Here is a 19,763-nt window from a genome sequence, read left to right as displayed (position 1 = left end):
GATACTTTGCACTTACACAGTGCATACAATATAGAGATTTGGACCTGAGGATCTAAAAATATGCCAGACATTTTTACAGATGTTAATTAAGACTCACAACATCTCTGCTACACAGGTCAGAATTATTACCTGCATTTTACAGAATGGGGAGTATAAGGCATAGAGAGATTAAGTGACTTACCCAAAGTCACACAAGAAAATTAGTGGAAAAGCCAGGGAACAAACACAGATCTCATGATTCCCAATCCTGTACTTTTGCCACACGGCCCATATATGGGATGCAATGTATGGCAATGACCCAAAATGAGGGGGACACAAAAATACATTCATACAAGAAACTTAAAATGCAGTGGGATTCACTTCCTCAGTATAAATAACTTTCTGTAATCTCAGTTCCATGATTCTGCATTTCTGCCATAATTAATAGTGAACAAGAAAAGCGAAGGCACATCACAGGTTTGGAATGCGAGCCAGTTTGGGACTAAAATGAGTGCTGTCCCTTGAAATGAGGGACACTTGGGAGGTATTCCCGACAAGGATTCCAACTTTTGGGGTGAAATCCTGGCCCCATTGAAGTCAATGGCAAAACTCCCACTGACTTCAATAAAGCCAAATTTTTACTCTTGGGATTTAAACTGAAATCCTCAATATTGAAAGGCTCTGGTATCCCACTGTTCTTCCTTTACCCCCAGTCCACATTCCAGGCTGCCTCAAGAAGCCTTAAAGGACTATCTCAAATCTGCTATAAAACTACTAAGGATCTACCAGGTAGGTCAGCATATGGAAACTTCATTTTCTTTCAGTCACCATCTTTGTGCAATCAGGGGTACGTCTACTAACTGAACAAAGTAAGATGTGCTTTACAGCTTCTGAAGTAACTTTAATTTCCCCCCACCATATGTTAAATTGGTGAATGCCACATCTACATGATTTTTGCCACTGTTTTCTTTTTGCTTGGATATGTTTACTTGAGTACTCACAGCTCTTTCTAAAATAAACTAGATTCTTATTTCCACTGCAGTGTTAGCATGACACTGAAATCTGTTCCTCTGGTGGCATGAGAATCGTTAAAGTCATGCTGACAGGTCTAGCACTTGATCTGACAGCAAACAATGATTCCAAAGAAATCTTTCATTCAAAACTGGAGCTGGGAGGAGAACTTCCCTTTGTATTAACACATGAACCATCAGGTCCTAACGTTTTGAAAGGGAGAACTTGAGAGGGAGAACATACAGGGACTTCCATAGGGATAAGACAGCAAAGGTTTTTAATTTCTTTTACATCATCACATGGTGTTCAAGAGTTTTAACTGCACCTCTTTCTTTCCCTCAACCTCTGAATTCTGACCCAGGTTTAAAGAGCAACTAAAATTTCAAATGTCAGCTAGGACTTTGTATTTCTTCTTCTGGTCTGTACTCGTCTAAAACCAGCTGGTTTTAAAACACAGGGCCAGTTTATGTCCTCAGTCACACCACTGCAATCCAACTGAAGCGAATGCTAGGCACAATGGAGAGTAAAGTTTGGCTCATTATGTCACGATATGCATTTTAAGGATCCATAATAACAATGAGCATGTAAAAAGTCAATGGGATTTCATTGAGTTGTGCCAATAAATTGTAATTTGACAGCCCATTGAGAATGCAGTGGAGAAACAGCAGAGAGTATGGTGATGGAAAACCACAAGCTCAGGCTGCAGTAGCTGGAAGTAATTGTATCTAGTGTTTTGTAAGTGGGTCATACAAAGGTAGGTGTGTGCACACAAACACATTCTCGCTCTCTCTTGCAGAGTACTGGAGCAAGCTCGGAGGTACAGAAAGCATTTAAACACAGCCACAAATGCAGAGGTAAGTATCTTACCTTCCAACCCCCCGTGCCTGAATAGAACTGGCTGGATAAGAGCTGACTTAATCCTACAGAATCCATCCTTTGCTACTCTGAGTGGGGAATTCCTGGCAGAAAATATGTTGCTGGCAGTGGACGTGCTGACACCCAGGGGATGAAAAGAACTGAGGCCCAGGTCTTTGGTGAAGAACATGGCTGAAGTTCTTGATTTCTCTCTGGGTTACAATTATTTCTTGTTTAAAATAAAAAGCAAACATTTTCGGGGAGCAAAGAGCTGGGAAAAGGAGGAGGGGGTAAGACATTACAGGGAGGTCCCCAGGTAAGGCATCCCAAAGGAAGATCACATGGTTACATCTAGGATACTGTACCATCTCCCCAATCTTGTTACCCTGACTAGTAAATGAACACATTTATGGGGTCTAATTTTGATACAAGATATCATCTTTGTCATGAAGAGGAGACAGTGGACTTCTAATTGCCTGCATTGAGTTTGGAAGACACCAGTGTAATCTGAGCATTTTTCCATATTCTGTGTTTTGACTGGCTGGCCATTCTACCTTTCCCCTGCCATGGTTGCCAAAGCTCTATATAGGGATGCCATACCCTAGGCCTTCAGGTGAAGGAAACAAATGTTCTCAAAAACAAAAAAAGTAAATGAAACAATATTCCCATTTTCACACTAGCAGCAAGCAGCAGGTGAGAATCAAAAGGTGCTAAGAGATGCAAGCATGTCCTTCCCAAAAGATACCTTCTTCTTCGCCAGCAATAAGTCTTGGTACGTGTTAGAACGGAGGAAACGTGCATAGCTGTCACTCTTCATCAGCTTGTAAATGTGCTCCTGTAAGGCAGTAGGAAAGGAAAATTTGAGAATTGTTACCAAATGCCATTCAGAAATCAGAGGGATTCAAAACAGTCCAATGAAAGGGAGAGAGAGAGAGAGAGAGACAATTAGAAAGAGGGGGCAAAGTCCTAATTATAATAATTTATCATTTGTATTGTGGCAGTGCCCAGGAGCCCACATCCTGGAGAACTCTATTATGCTAGGCACTGTACACCCCACCCAAAGATGGTCCCTGCCCCAAAGAGCTTGCATGTATTAATCTGCAGCCTAAAAAAGGGTTGATTTTGTAAAGCCCAAGGCTCTCAGAAACTACTATATTATGACCAGATTCTGCCATCTAGTGCTATTGAAATAAAAAAGACTACTGAAGGAGTGTTGTACTACTTACATGAGAATAAGCGTGAAAGAATCTGTCCCTTAATGTCCTATCATCAAGGTTCGAACAACCATTAAGAGTTTACTCTGAGGATGTCATACTTACAATCTGATACTCCGCTTCAGAGCTTTGGTGGGTGGAGTTTCTCTGCAATCAGACAGCTGTTTCTCCCCTACCCCACATCATCAACTTGCTTGTTCAGTTTTAATTCATAATTGAATGTATCTTGAGAAACTCAGTTATTTTTCTACTTCCCCTGTGAACTCTTAATAACCCTCATGCCAAACACAACAAAATCAAACCTAAATATACTTGATTGAGTAAAGACAGAGAATAGCAGTAAAAAAGAGAATCTAATTCACAAGAGGAAAAACAGGAACACTGGACATTCCTATTAGTTCTTTGCCTGTGGAAACCTCTTTTATGCTGTTAAATTGTGTATATTTATATCATAAGAAATCTTTTTCCCCGACCCCAAAGCTTCAGTATTTAAGTGCACATGAACCTTTAGGAGAGAGGGAGAACCAGTGAAGGAGTTGGTTGCAACCCAGCAACGCTCCAGCATCCATATACTTTTGCTCAATCCTGGAATTGTATGTGTGTGTCTGAGTATTACCTTATTCAATGTTTTTACTGTGTTCTCTGTAAGGTAGGCATTGCTGGCAATCTTTTTACTCAGACACAGTATAATCTTTACCCTCTGATGTGACCTGGCTTGGAGCAAACCTTTACTTGTCAGTTTTGCTTATTCACTTTCTGATGCCATCATCCTCCAGTGCTGCAATGTTCTATAGCTAATGAATAGCACAAGATTTTACAGAAGAAAAGCCTGTTTACAGCAAAGCCAAAGTCTTTCTGTCCTACTGCATCCTTAAGAAAGAGAATCTCAAAAGACATAAACACAAGCAAAGTGGGAGGGTAGCTTTATTTCCCACTACCAATACTGCCATGAGATTTGACTTCCCCTTTCCAGCAGCCATGGAATATTTGCTCTAGTTGTTTAGCATTGAACATAGAGAGCCAAACTCATAGCCAACTAGAGGGAAAAAAATAAAGTATATGTCATGAGTTTGGTCATTAAAAGCCTTATATTTTTCTTGTGTGCATGTGACATTATTTATTAACTCTCACAGTATTTCAGTAAGATTGTAGGACTCGACTGTATTAAATTCAGCTGGATGATGACTGGCTCAAGTTAATTTCCTCTTATATCACTAACTCCATGCCCAGCAACGAGTATTTCACAATGGGCAAGAAATCAAACTATGTCAAAACATACACAAGCTTTCCCCTGTCCTCAGACCAGGAGCATTGTAGAGATAATTCCCTCTGTAGGTTGGGAATATTTGGAGGCATTGATGATGGTGACATTCCTGGTCTCTAGAGAGTAAGTGTGTCTGGAGTGTCATAGAGGATCAGTGTCTGTGTAGGGACTGGGCCTATCACGGAGATGAGATTCCCTGCCTCTGAGGACATGCTGGGAGCACAGTAGAGATTATGGCCTCTGAGGAGTGGGTGAAGGAAAGTGTAGATTTCATCACTTTTTAGCATAGTTATGAAGAATATTCTAGCCTTGGAGAAGGCTACAGGGGGGCCTGAGCACAAAAAATGTGCTGTAATACATTATTGGTGCAGGGGTTTGGATGCCACTTAATGGGGGGAAAAAAACATAGTGGCCTATACTGTCCGAGGACCTGACAATTTCTGCATGGCCCAATCCCATATTCCAAGAATCATTGCCTCAGGTGGTGCCTTTAGTGAGTGCTGATGTCTGGGATCTAGTACATAATGGAGAAACCTGCATTCAGATCCTGAGGCTTGCTGTCAAAAGGAAATGATCCTCCTGGGGTAAAAATATTTTCAGTCCTCATAGCCGCAGAGACATACAGACAGATGGCACTAGATGTTTGCAGGTTAGAGAGAGATGTACCAAACCAGGTCAGTTCACAGTAAAGCTGTTGCACCTGTACTGTAACAAGGGCAAACTGTCCTCCTCCAAGCCAAGACAACAGCCTGTATTTGTTCTTTGTTAGAAAGAGTAGGGACTTTACAGCTGAGGCTGGGAGAACAAAACAATGATTCATCAGATCTTGAGATTAAAGAAACAGAGAGCTGACACCTTGACTGTGTCCCTCCCAGGAAAGACAAGGCAGAATCACACCCAAAGCTCTAATGTAGATATATTCATGTAATTTTTACTGAACATTCTCTCTGGGTTTCCACACCTTAGAACCAGCAAACAATGATATTGCAACTGTTCCTCTGCAGGGCACTGACATTATGGAATTGTTGATAATTATTCCTAAACTTTGAACATTAATGAGGAAAGGTGGTTGAGCATGGGAAATAGCTTCCAAAAGCAAAATATTGTTCTTCAGTTATAAGTGTTCAAGGGTTTTCTTAAACTCATGACTGATGACATGACGGATATGCTGATCATTTAATAACATAGCTTTTCTGAAACATTCACTGGACATCTGAACCAGCTGTTTATGTTTTGCAGGGGCTGCAGAGTGTCTTCCAGCTTACACCTGCTCAGCATAGCTCCCACTGACTCACTTGAAGAGCTGCTGAGAATGGACCACAAAGGTTCCAGTTTGAATTGTGGCTGCAATAATGTGCATACACAACAAATCCAGCCACTGGATGGTGGATTCTAATAACTGGCTAAGTCTATACTGGTCTTTGATACCCTCCATTAATAGTCACCAATGTATTGTTGATACAACTGTCATGTTAGAATCTAGGGAACCTGCAGCCCATTGAGATGACTTGTAATTATAGTGTCTAGCACCTCACAATTTCTGAAATACACAGAAAAACAAGCAAATTCAAATAATAAATATTGGGGGAAAGACAGATTGACAGTGGGGTTTGTGGGAATTTAGCTGCTCTACTCTCATATAGGGCAAATAGGCGAGTCCCATTGTACATATGACTTTAATTCATTCCTTGTTCTGGGCTATCATTACTACCTACTGTGATCCCATTTCCTAACCTACAGAGCAGCTGCATGTGTTTCTCTTCTTTACTGTGTGGCTGAGAGGATGAATAACCTGTTGGGAGGCTATAATCTTTCTCTACAGACATTTTTAGGGATGCGAAAGTGCAATGCCCTCTACAGACATGCACATTCCAAGACATACTTATCTACATGGTGCTGCTGACAGGAAATTCAGGGCTTTCCAGTTGGAACGTTGGAAGAATATTGCATTTTACAGAGCATGTATCCCAAATCAACGAGTTAGCTGCAATCAGCACAGTGACTATGTAAAGCAAACACACTACTTATGCGATCCACAACGGCTCAGTTGCAACTCTGGACAGTAGAGCCTATTTCATCAGGAGAAGGTTGGGCAGTTTGCTGGAATTGCCCATTAGTCTTACTCAAGGAGTGCCATGGAAAAGTTATGTTCTGCCTTGCACTGTTGTTCAGAAGAAGGAAGAGACATTTTATTTTAGGAATAGCAACAAGTCCCCTAGCAATCCTTAGGTACTGCCCCTCAGCGTTAGCAATCACAATGAAACTAACAAAACCTCAGTCCCGTGCACTAACCTTAAGACAACACCCTTCTACGTAATGGTCTAAAAAATAAGCCTATAATATAAATCTCATAAATGACTTTTAAACATCAGTGAAGGGAGCATCCTACTTTTACAACTCTAGAGTAAGCGGAAAAGAGCATTTTTCAAGAACAGGCCAGGGGGCTGGCTCTTATTATCCATCCCATTGGCTCTGTCTAGGGCCTTCTCTCAGAGGCTCAACTCACCAAACCACAGTCTAATGTTGTTTCTGTCACATAAGAGTGCCACCATCCAATCACAGTGGACGAGGTGCCTGATATTGCATTGAAATGTAGGTCATCTAGTCCATGCCCGCAGGACCAAGTATACTTAAACCTTCCCTGATAGATGCTTGTTTAACTTGTTCATAAAAACCTCTAATGTTGTGAATCCACAACTTCCTTGGTAACCTATTTCAGTCCCTATATATATAGTTTATAGTTAGAAAGTTTTTCCTAATATCTAAACTGAGTCTCCCTTGCTGTATATTAAGCCCATTACTTCTTGTCCTACCTTCAATGGACATGCAGAACTTAATGTTAATCACAGTCCTCTTGAAGACAGACCTTAACTTATCTGAAGACTTAACAGGTCCCAAACAACCTTCCTTTCTCAGGACTACGCCTGCCTATTTTTTTTATACCTTTCCATATAGGTCAAGTTTTCTAAAGCTTTTGTCATTTCTATTGCTTTCCTCTGGACTACCTCCAATTTGTTCACATCTTTCTTAAAGTCTGGCACCCAGAATTGGACACAGTACTCCAGGTCAGGCCTGGAGTCGAGCAGAACAATAACCTCCCGTGTCTTACAAATGACACTCCTGTTAATACAGCCCAGAATGTTATTTGCCTTTTTTGCAGTTGCATCACAGTTGACTCATAGTCAATTTGTGATTCACTATAACCCCTCCTTTCCTGCAGTAATAACGCCTAGCCAGTTAGTTCCCATTTTGTATTTGTGCTTTATTTTTCCTTCTTAAGCCCTGGTCTACACTAGGACTTTAGGTCGAATTTAGCAGCATTAAATCGATGTAAACCTGCACCCGTACACACGATGAAGTCCTTTATTTCGACTTAAAGGGCTCTTAAAATCGATTTCCTTACTCCACCCCTGACAAGTGCATTAGTGCTTAAATCGGCCTTGCCGGCTCGAATTTGGGGTACTGTGGACACAATTCGACGGTATTGGCCTCCGGGAGCTAACCCAGAGTGCTCCATTGTGACCGCTCTGGACAGCACTCTCAACTCAGATGCACTGGCCAGGTAGACAGGAAAAGAACCGCGAACTTTTGAATCTCATTTCCTGTTTGGCCAGCGTGGCAAGCTGCAGGTGACCATGCAGAGCTCATCAGCAGAGGTGACCATGATGGAGTCCCAGAATCGCAAAAGAGCTCCAGCATGGACCGAATGGGAGGTACGGGATCTGATCGCTGTATGGGGAGAGGAATCTGTGCTATCAGAACTCCGTTCCAGTTTTCGAAATGCCAAAATCTTTGTCAAAATCTCCCAGGGCATGAAGGACAGAGGCCATAACAGGGACCCGAAGCAGTGCCGCGTGAAACTGAAGGAGCTGAGGCAAGCCTACCAGAAAACCAGAGAGGTGAACGGCCGCTCCGGGTCAGAGCCCCAAACATGCCGCTTCTATGATGAGCTGCATGCCATTTTAGGGGGTTCAGCCACCACTACCCCAGCCATGTTGTTTGACTCCTTCAATGGAGATGGAGGCAATACGGAAGCAGGTTTTGGGGACGAAGAAGATGATGAGGAGGAGGAGGAGGTTGTAGATAGCTCACAGCAAGCAAGCGGAGAAACCGGTTTTCCCGACAGTCAGGAACTGTTTCTCACCCTGGACCTGGAGCCAGTACCCCCCGAACCCACCCAAGGCTGCCTCCTGGACCCAGCAGGTGGAGAAGGGACCTCCGGTGAGTGTACCTTTCAAAATACTATACATGGTTTAAAAGCAAGCATGTGAAAGGATTACTTTGCCCTGGCATTCGCGGCTCTCCTGGATGTACTCCCAAAGCCTTTGCAAAAGGTTTCTGGGGAGGGCAGCCTTATTGCGTCCTTCATGGTAGGACACTTTACCACTCCAGGCCAGTAACACGTACTCGGGAATCATTGTACAACAAAGCATTGCAGTGTATGTTTGCTGGCATTCAAACAACATCCATTCTTTATCTCTCTGTGTTATCCTCAGGAGAGTGAGATATAATTCATGGTCACCTGGTTGAAATAGAGTGCTTTTCTTCAGGGGACACTCAGAGGTGCCCGTTCCTGCTGGGCTGTTTGCCTGTGGCTAAACAGAAATGTTCCCCGCTGTTAGCCACAGGGAGGGAGGAGGGTTGAGGGGATAGCCACGCGGTGGGGGGAGGCAAAATGCGACCTTGTAATGAAAGCACATGTGCTATGTATGTAATGTTAACAGCAAGGTTTACCCTGAAAGAGTGTAGCCATTGTTTTATAAAATGTGTTTTTTTAAATACCGCTGTCCCTTTTTTTTTCTCCACCAGCTGCATGTGTTTCAATGATCACAGGATCTTCTCCTTCCCAGAGGCTAGTGAAGCTTAGAAAGAAAAAAAAACGCACTCGAGATGAAATGTTCTCTGAGCTCATGCTGTCCTCCCACACTGACAGAGCACAGACGAATGCGTGGAGGCAAATAATGTCAGAGTGCAGGAAAGCACAAAATGACCGGGAGGAGAGGTGGCGGGCTGAAGAGAGTAAGTGGCGGGCTGAAGACAGGGCTGAAGCTCAAATGTGGCGGCAGCATGATGAGAGGAGGCAGGATTCAATGCTGAGGCTGCTGGAGGACCAAATCAGTATGCTCCAGTGTATGGTTGAGCTGCAGCAAAGGCAGCTGGAGCACAGACTGCCACTACAGCCCCTGTGTAACCAACCGCCCTCCTCCCCAAGTTCCATAACCTCCACATCCAGACGCCCAAGAACGCGGTGGGGGGGCCACCGGCCAACCAGCCACTCCGCCACAGAGGATTTCCCAAAAAAAAGAAGGCTGTCATTCAATAAATTTTAAAGTTGTAAACTTTTAAAGTGCTGTGTGGCATTTTCCTTCCCTCCTCCACCACCCCTCCTGGGCTACCTTGGTAGTCATCCCACTATTTGTGTGATGAATGAATAAAGAATGCATGAATGTGAAGCAACAATGACTTTATTGCCTCTGCAAGCGGTGATTGAAGGGAGGAGGGGAGGGTGGTTAGCTTACAGGGAAGTAGAGTGAACCAAGGGGCGGGGGGTTTCATCAAGGAGAAACAAACAGAACTTTCACACCGTAGCCTGGCCAGTCATGAAACTGGTTTTCAAAGCTTCTCTGATGCGTACCACACCCTCCTGTGCTCTTCTAACCACCCTGGTGTCTGGCTGCATGTAACCAGCAGCCAGGCGATTTGCCTCAACCTCCCACCCCGCCATAAACGTCTCCCCCTTACTCTCACAGATATTGTGGAGCACACAGCAAGCAGTAATAACAGTGGGAATATTGGTTTCACTGAGGTCTAAGCGAGTCAGTAAACTGCACCAGCGCGCCTTTAAACGTCCAAATGCACATTCTACCACCATTCTGCACTTGCTCAGCCTGTAGTTGAACGTCTCCTGACTACTGTCCAGGCTGCCTGTGTACGGCTTCATGAACCATGGCATTAAGGGGTAGGCTGGGTCCCCAAGGATACATATAGGCATTTCAACGTCCCCAACAGTTATTTTCTGGTCTGGGAATAAAGTCCCTTCCTGCAGCTTTTGAAACAGACCAGAGTTCCTGAAGATGCGAGCGTCATGTACCTTTCCCGGCCATCCCACGTTGATGTTGGTAAAATGTCCCTTGTGATCCACCAGAGCTTGCAGCACTACTGAAAAGTACCCCTTGCAGTTTATGTACTCGGCAGTTTGGTGCTCCGGTGCCAAGATAGGGATATGGGTTCCGTCTATGGCCCCACCACAGTTAGGGAATCCCATTGCAGCAAAGCCATCCACTATGACCTGCACATTTCCCAGGGTCACTACCCTTGATATGAGCAGATCTTTGATTGTGTGGGCTACTTGCATCACAGCAGCCCCAACAGTAGATTTGCCCACTCCAAATTGATTCCCAACTGACCGGTAGCTGGCTGGCGTTGCAAGCTTCCACAGGGCTATCGCCACTTGCTTCTCAACTGTGAGGGCTGCTCTCATCTTGGTATTCAAGCGCCTCAGGGCAGGGGAAAGCAAGTCACAAAGTTCCATGAAAGTGCCCTTGCGCATGCGAAAGTTTCGCAGCCACTGGGAATCGTCCCAGACCTGCAACACTATGCGGTCCCACCAGTCTGTGCTTGTTTCCCGAGCCCAGAATCGGCGTTCCACAGCATGAACCTGCCCCATTAGCACCATGATGCATGCATTGGCAGGGCCCATGCTTTCAGAGAAATCTGTGTCCATGTCCTGATCACTCACATGACCGTGCTGATGTCGCCTCCTCGCCCAGTATCGCTTTGCCAGGTCTGGTGCTGCATATACTGCTGGATAATGCGTGTGGTGTTTAATGTGCTCCTAATTGCCAAAGTGAGCTGAGTGGCCTCCATACTTGCCTTGGTATGGCGTTCGCACAGAAAAAAGGCGCGGAACGATTGTCTGCCGTTGCTCTGACGGAGGGAGGGGCGACTGACGACACGGGGTTGGCTTCAGGGAGCTAAAATCAACAAAGGGGGTGGCTTTATATCAAGGAGTATTTCAGGCAGGACTTCACGGAGGGTTCCAATAAGAAATGGTGCACCTAAGTTATTGTTCTTATTGGAACAAGGAGGTTAGCCTGGCCTCTGATTGATACATGGCTAGATTTACCTCGCTGCACCTTCTCTGTGAGTGACTGCAGTGTGACCTAAAGGAATGAGTTCCCTAGACGGGGGAGGAGGCAAATGAGTACAAAACATATCTGGTCTATTTCTTGTTTTGATCCACTCCATCTATCTTTTACATCTTTGGCTGGCAGCAGATGGTGCAGAAGGACTGCATACCATCCACATCTCATGGCAGCTCGGCAGAAGATGGTACAATACGACTGCTAGCCATCCTCATGTCTTGCCTGACCGGCAGAAGATGGTACAGTACGACTGCTAGCAATCCGTATTGCCTGCCTGCTCACCATAAGACGGTTCAATAGAACTGACTGCAGGACTAAAGAGAATGACCTGGTCAAGTCACTCCAAATTTAGTCCCTGCGCCCATGTCTGCCCAGGCGCTCCCAGGAGCACCTCAGACATGACGAGGACGGCTACCAGTCGTCTTGCAACGTCTGCTGCCAGAAGGCAATGGGTTGCTGCTACTGTGTAGCAATGCCGTACCGCGTCTGCCAGCACCCAGGAGACATACGGTGACGGTTACCTGAGCGGGCTCCATGCTTGCCGTGGTATGGCGTCTGCACAGGTAACTCAGGAAAAAAGGCGCAAAACGATTGTCTGCCCTTGCTTTCACGGAGGGAGGGAGGGAAGGGGGGCCTGACGATATGTACCCAGAACCACCTGCGACAATGTTTTAGCCCCATCAGGCATTGGGATCTCAACCCAGAATTCCAATGGGCAGCGGAGACTGTGGGAACTGTGGGATAGCTATCCACAGTGCAACGCTCCGGAAGTTGACTCTAGCCTTGGTACTGTGGAAGCACTCCGCCGAGTTAATGCACTTAATGCACTTAGAGCATTTTCTGTGGGGACACACACACTCGAATATATAAAACCGATTTCTAAAAAACCGACTTCTATAAATTCGACCTTATTCTGTAGTGTAGACATACCCTAAGTGTAGTACTGTGCATGTGTCTTTACTGAATTTCACCTTGTTCATTTCAGACAAATACTCAAATTTATTAAGGTCATTCTGAATTCTAACCCTGTCCTCAAAAGTGCCTGTAACGCCTCCCAGCTTCGTGTCATCTGCAAATTTTATTAAGGTACTTTCTATTCCACCATCCAAGTTATTAATGAAAATATTGACTAGTATCTGACCCAAAATAGATCCCCACTGGACCCCATTAGCAGGGGGGCTGGAACAACTTTTATAGTGGGGTTGCTGAGAGCCACTGAACCAGACTGTAAGCCCTGTATATGATGGAAACCACTTCAAGCCAGGGGCTGCAGCAGCACCCTTAGTTCCAGCACCTGTGCCCAGTAGATACATCCTCCCAGTCTGACAACAAACCATTGATAATTACTTTTTGAAAGAATCTTTCAACCAGTTGTACACACACCTTATAGTAGTTTTATCTAGACCACATTTCCCTAGTTTGCTTATCAGAATGTCTCTCAGATTCATAGACTTTAAGGCCAGGAGGGACCATCGTACTAATATAGTCTGACCTCCTGCACATTGCAGGCCACTCTTGTAATAGACCCATAATCTCAGGCTGAGTTACTGAAGTCCTCAAATCATGATTTAAAAACTTCAAGTTACAGAGAATCCACCATTCAACTCTAGTTTAAACCAGCAAGTGCCCCATGTCCCTCACTGCAGAGGAAGGTGAAACCCCCACCAGGGTCTCTGCCGATCTGACCTGGGAGACCATTCGTTCTCCACCCCAAATATGGTGATCAGTTGAACATGGAGCATGTCATCAAGACCCCCTGCCAGACACCTCGGAAAGAATTTCTGTTGTAACTCATGTGGGACTGTGTCAAAATGCTTACTAAAATTCAGATATACCACCTTTACTGCTTCCCCCCATCCAATAGGCCACTAACCCTAAGTAAGAAGGTAGTTAGGTTGGTTTGGCATGATTTCTTCTTGACAAATCCATGTTGGCTATTCCTTAGCACCCTGTTATCCTCTGATTGTTTAATAATTACTATGCATTACTGAGACCTGGCTAGATGACACAGCTGGAATTGTAGTGGCTCATGTTGCTTTAGCTAATCACTTAGGGTATGCCTACACTGCAAAAAAAGGTATACTCGGCTCAGGTTAGCTGACCTGCATTAGCAAGCTTGGGTTAAAATAGCAGTGAGGACATGGGCAATGAGACTTTTAACTCAGGTTAGCAGCTTGTGTTCAACCCCAGGCTCCTTTATAGGCTTTCACTCAAACTGCTAATCTGAGATAAAAGATGCATTAACCCGAGTTAGTTAATTTGAGTTCAGAATGCATTTTTTTTTCAGTGTGGACATATTCTTAATCTGGAATATGGAGAAAATAGAGGTTTGCTTTGTGCATCTGATATCAAGCAAAGCTGATCTCCCCTCCCAAGGATGGCTTAGTTTGGGTCTGTGCACCTAATATCAGGAGTCTCACATATTTATCTACTTATGAAGCCCCATGTCACAGTAATACCAGTGTCTCACATGTGTTAAAACAGTCACAAAACAATCTCTCCCCCTTTCTCCACCTGTAGGAGTAAACATGAACAGTTAGCCTGGGTGTATTTTTGTGCCTGTGGATGTGAAGAGCTAATTGTGGAAAGTGAAGTAAAAAAGAAGAGAGTTTTGCATTTTGTTCTGAAGGCAGTAAGGTCTTTGTGGTCATTCTCCTCTCTTTGGGTAGTGAGCTGTATTGAGTTACATGGGAACCTCTCTGAAAATTCTGTCTCCCTGGGGTTGGCAGCTCCATCATTCCTATGGAACGCAGCCGCTGCAGGAGGCTATGGTTGTGGATGCAGAGATGATCTCTCATGTACCTTGAGCCAATTTCATGCAGGAATTTGAGTATCAGGACAAAGACCTTGACGTGTGGAGAATGGAGCATTGAGGGGATATGCTCACAACAATCTGTTTTACGGTTAGATTTTTCAGGGTATATGACTCCATTACTCGATAGAGTGACATGATCATACCTAAGAATGAATGATACATATAGTTAATTATCATCCTCTAGCAAAGGAACTAAGGTAAAGTATTCATGCTGATTAGATCTACAGGTATCATTTGTTCACTCTCACCTGTGGTCTAGTGAGTGTGATCAGAACAGCCCTGCTGTAGGTTAACTCTTTCTCCTAAAAGATCCCAGAGGTAGTGCAGGTCACTTGCTTCTACTCTCTGAGACTGTACGGTATCTCCAGACAACAGTCTTTGCTCCCCAGTCTCTGAATTTGAGCAGCTGAGAGCTACAGGTCTGTGTATATCCAGCATTCTGGATAAAGTATCCCTTTTTTGTTTACAACATGTGAATTCTGTCTCTTCTCAAGTCTGAAGAACACTATACAGTGCAGGAGGTGTACAGCCATTCCATATTCTCTGTGCATAGCTTTACATCATGTCTGTTACATTTTGCAAATAATTGCTCAGTTGCTGTTGCAACATATGTTACACTGTAAATGTGAAAATAAATAGTAAATTTTAAAAAGGAAAATGTTGACACTTCTGTGGATTAGAAAACAAAGGACCAATTAGGTAGTAAATTAGGGAACTTTTCTTTACCATAGTTATGAGAGACCAAAAGGAAATCACACCCCAGCTACGGCTGACAGCTGAAGTGTGGGGAAGTAAACCCTGATAAGACGCAGCACCCCTCTGCTGTTTTCCCTTCACATGCCACATCTTTGGAAAGAGATGAAGGACAAGCTTTGTAAATTTTCTTGACAAGAAAGGAAAGAAAAAAAATATCAAAGTTGGAAATCCAGATGGGAATGTGGGAGGTGGATGAGATAGCAGAAGCTGTCTCAAAGTTGCACCTGCTTCAAATCAATGTGTTGCAACAAGATCTTAAGTCTCTCCCTCCCCCAAGCAATCAAAGTACAATGACCCTGACTAGGGCAGAGGGTGGCAGCCGACCAGCCAACCAGGACCTTGGGAATACCAGACGAGAATGTTGGAAACGGCTGAGTGATTTAAAAAATAATTTTATAATGCACTCTTCTAGGCTGGGTACCTGATAGAGCTCAGCAAGCATTTTCTTCATTCAAAGCGTCCTTTCTAGTGGAAAATCTTAGCTATTTTCTCTGAATTGTGTGTACAAGAGAAGGGCAGTTTCTCTGGTTGAAAAGTGGGGATGTTGTTTTTTTACATCCATCCAAAATTTCATGTGCTCCCTGCCTGGTGCAAAATCTTCACAAAGTCCAAGCTTTTTAGGTCTTGCAGGCTCTGGGCTCAAGTATAATGTTCTTGCAACCTTCCAACTCAGATGGCATTCCAATATGCCCCAGATTCTACCTTGCTAATAGAGAGTGCCCCACATTCTGGTATATATTTAGGAGTAAGCAGAAGCTAATGCTTGTCTGTAGCTGTTTGGATGGACGAAGACACATCTTGAGATTCTCTACACCCTGTATGTTTTAAGGTACAGTTTCTATCACATTTGGAGTATAAAACATTCTTTTAGAATAAAAAAATTGCCCCATTAACAGAGGATCTACACAAGGCCTGTGCACCACTTAAGTTCCACAGGCTTCATATTACATTCCTCCAGCTTGTCCTCTGGAATCCTGCCCTGGCTTACAGGATCCTTGTAGCACAACAGCACAAACACAGACCCAGGGATCATCAGCAAGCTCTGTGCAATAAAAGAACAGAACAAACCCTGGAAGAGAGTCAGTTACAACATTTAAACCTTTTCTGTGTCATTGCTGAACTTAATGTTCTTAATAAGCACTCTTATCTGATCACCATCGAGTCTAAACGAGTACTGAGAACTGCACTGAAACTTGATTCAGATTAGGTAGGAGGAATTGCCACATCAGCACCAGAAGCAGAAGGAGCTGGTAGCAGATGTAGTTCAGAGTATGCATGAAATATGTAGCAGGAGGAAGGATCTAACCTTACTATACCCTAAAAGAAAAACACCCTGTTTACCCTTCCCTTTATATTGATGACATGCCCCTGAAATCACAGATAGGGTGAAATGCTGGCTGTTATTTCTTCCTGGAGCTCTAGGAGAAAATAGAGTTAATAAGACACATGCACCTCTAAATATACTACCAAGTATATAAAGACTAACAATATTTTCCACATCTCAAGGACGATTTTAACCAGTTGGTTCTGGGAAACTTTCACAGGAGAGTGCATCAGCCACTTTGTTAGAAGCTCCTGAGATGTGTTGGATGTCGAAATCAAAATCTTGGAGAGCTAAACTCCACTGAATACGTTTTTTGTTATTTCCTGAGGCGGTATGAAGCCACGGTAGCGCAGCATGGTCGGTTTGCAGGTGGAAACGCCGTCCCCAAACATATGGGCGTAGCTTTTCCAGAGCGTAGACAATGGCATAACATTCTTTTTCACTGACTGACCAGTTGCTTTCCCTCTCAGACAGCTTCTTGCTGAAAAACACGACAGGGTGGAATTCTTGATCCGGTCCTTCCTGCATTAAAACTGCTCCCACACCATGCTCGGATGCATCTGTGGTTACTAGGAACGGTTTGTCAAAGTCTGGGGCCCTTAGCACACGGTCAGACATGAGTGTCGCTTTAAGCTGGTTAAAGGCCTTCTGACACTCTTCGGTCCACTGAATGGCATTTGGCTGTTTCTTTTTGGTTAGGTCTGTCAGTGGGGCGGCGATTTGGCTGTATTGCGGTACAAATCGCCTGTAATAACTGGCCAAGCCTAAGAAGGATTGGACCTGTTTCTTTGACTTTGGGACAGGCCACTTTTGGATAGCATCCACTTTGGCCTGTAGGGGGTTGATAGTTCCTTGACCCACCTGGTGTCCAAGGTAAGTCACTCTGTTTAGGCCTATTTGACACTTCTTAGCCTTAACAGTTAGTTCTGCCTCCCTTCTGTGCTCAAAGACTTTTTGTAGATGTTCCAGGTGTTATGCCCAGGAATCCAAAAATATGGCCACATCGTCAAGGTAGGTGACTGCATATTCTTCTAATCCCGCTAGGAGACCATCTACAAGTCTTTGGAAACTGTCGGGTGCATTCTGCAGCCTGAAAGGGAGCACATTAAATTCATACAGCCCGACATGTGTGGTGAAGGCTGATCTTTCCTTGGCGGATTCATCTAGCGGTACCTGCCAGTACCCCTTGGTTAAGACCAAGGTAGAGATGAACTGGGCCCGTCCCAGTTTCTCTAATAGTTCATCTGTGCGTGGCATTGGATAGTTGTCTGGGCGAGTTACAGCATTTAGCTTACAGTAGTCCATGCAAAAACGTATCTCCCCATCTGGTTTGGGAACTAGAACCACTGGAGATGCCCATGCACTGCCAGAGGGGCGGATTACCCCTATCTGTAGCATATTCTGGATCTCCCATTCTATAGCAGTTTTAGCTTGAGGAGACACCCGGTAAGGTTGGACTTTAATTGGGTGAGCATTACCTGTGTCAATGGAGTGGTATGCCCATTCAGTCTGTCCTGGGCTGGCTGAGAACATTGGCGCATAGCTACTGCACAGCTCCTTGATCTGCTGTCGCTGCATACATCCAAGGGTCATGGAGAGGTTCACCTCTTCCACGCCACCAGCACTTTTCCCTTCATAGGTGACAGCTTCAGGCCACTCAGCGCCATCTCTTCCCTGGGCTGTAAACTGACAAACCTTTAATTCTCTGGATCAATTAGAAGAGCTGAGAGGCGGTGGGTTGCTCCGGGCCGCCGTCCAAGCTCTCTAGAGGCTTTCATCTGCTTCCTGTTTGGTCTGGAACTGTTCCCTTGATGCTGGAGACATCAGTTCCTCATTGGATTGTGGACCTAGGCTTGATACCTCTGGAAGAGATGTAGGGAATGGAGCTGTTTCTGTTGACTGTGAACCGCTCTCTGCTGGTGCACTATGTTGGGGTTCAGGCTCCGGCTGAACCTCTTGTGTAGGGTTATCGGCTGCTGCTGGTTCAGTTTTGGTGGGGCCCTCTGGTGTTGGGGTTGCAAGTACTGGATTCAGTGCTGGCAATGGGTCTGGTGCTAGTTGTTCTGCCGGTTTCAATTCTGGCTCTGTCTGGGTCTCTGGGATTGGATCCACTACTGCTGTTGCAGACATTGGCCTGGTGTCCGGGTCCATCACCTCTGACCGGGTCCTGGTAGAAGCTTCCAGAACAGAGCTAGGTGGGATGGCTTGCTTAGCCTGGCTGCCCGTGACCATTCCCACCCTCTTGGCTCGCTTCACATGATTGACCAAGTCTTCCCCCAACAGCATGGGGATGGGATAATCATCATAGACTGCAAAAGTCCACGTTCCTGACCAGCCCTTGTACTGGACAGGCAACTTGGCTGTAGGCAAATTGAAAGAGTTGGACTTGAAGGGTTGAATTGTCACTTGGATCTCTGGGTCGATTAAATTGGGGTCCTCTAAGGAAGCATGGATAGCCGACACTTGTGCTCCGGTGTCCCTCCACGCGGTGACCTTCTTCCCTCCCACATTCACAGTTTCCCTCCGCTCCAAGGGTATCTGGACAGGTATCTGGGCCTGAGGACCTCTGGTGTGATTCTGGTGCAATGAACTGTAATCTGTTGGGGTTCTTGGGGCAGTTGACCTTTACATGCCCCGGCTCGTTACATTTAAAACATCGTCCAGCTGACAGGTCACTGGGGCGAGGTGGGTTGCTGGAGAATGGTGTGGCAGGACGATAAGGTGTCTGGAGTATTCCTTGGTGTGTAGCTGGGGCCTTGGGCTGCCCACAGTAGTAGGGTGTGGTCTAAGGGTGTCCCTTCTGGTATCTGCTCCAACTGCAACCAGGGTTGTTCCTCTCTCCTCCCTCCTCCCGTTTTGTTCCGGCTTGCCCTGCCTCTCTGGCAGTCTGGGACTGCTCGTATCGATCAGCATAAGAAGCAAGACTCTCTGCTGAATCCATTTCCTTATCCCATAAACACTGTTTTATTTCCTCCTTGGACATATTCAGGAATTGCTCCTGAGCTATCAAATCACACATTCCGTCAAAGCTAGTGACACCCCTTCCTTGGACCCATTTACCTAACAGATCCTTCATCTGGTTTAGATAAGCCTCATTACTTAGACCAGGCCCTCTCTTAAGGGTTCAAAATTTTACTCTGTACGTTTCAGATGTAATTTGAAATTGCTTTAAAACCAAATCCTTGAATTTATTATAGTCAGAAGCCTCATCAATAGGCATCTTATTGAATATGTCCAGAGCTCTTCCAGTTAATTTTGCAACCAATGTGGTCATCTTGTGAAGTTCAGGAATTTTATGGAGAGTGCACAGTCTCTCAAAGGTGAGAAAATATTCAGCAATATCACTGGATTCATCATACTGTGGACATAGTCGCTCCCATTTGTGGATTGTTGGGGAAGG

At 44.9% G+C, this 19,763-nt stretch overlaps 1 protein-coding gene across 2 annotated transcripts in view; it reads right to left on the bottom strand.

Annotated features, from left to right (window-relative positions):
* The window catches only part of RGS6 (regulator of G protein signaling 6), a 505,053-nt gene that overhangs the window by 39,119 nt on the left and 446,171 nt on the right, over positions 1–19,763 (bottom strand). For both annotated transcript variants that reach the window (XM_084632586.1, XM_084632587.1), the window contains exon 16: positions 2,591–2,680. In XM_084632586.1, coding sequence (XP_084488712.1) covers positions 2,591–2,680 — 90 coding nt within the window. The remainder of the gene's footprint in view (positions 1–2,590; positions 2,681–19,763) is intronic.

The sequence above is a fragment of the Lepidochelys olivacea genome (genome assembly GCF_965140295.1).
Source record: "Lepidochelys olivacea isolate rLepOli2 genome assembly, chromosome: 6".
NCBI lineage: Eukaryota > Metazoa > Chordata > Testudines > Cheloniidae > Lepidochelys > Lepidochelys olivacea.
This window is presented reverse-complemented; position numbering and strand designations above follow the sequence as displayed.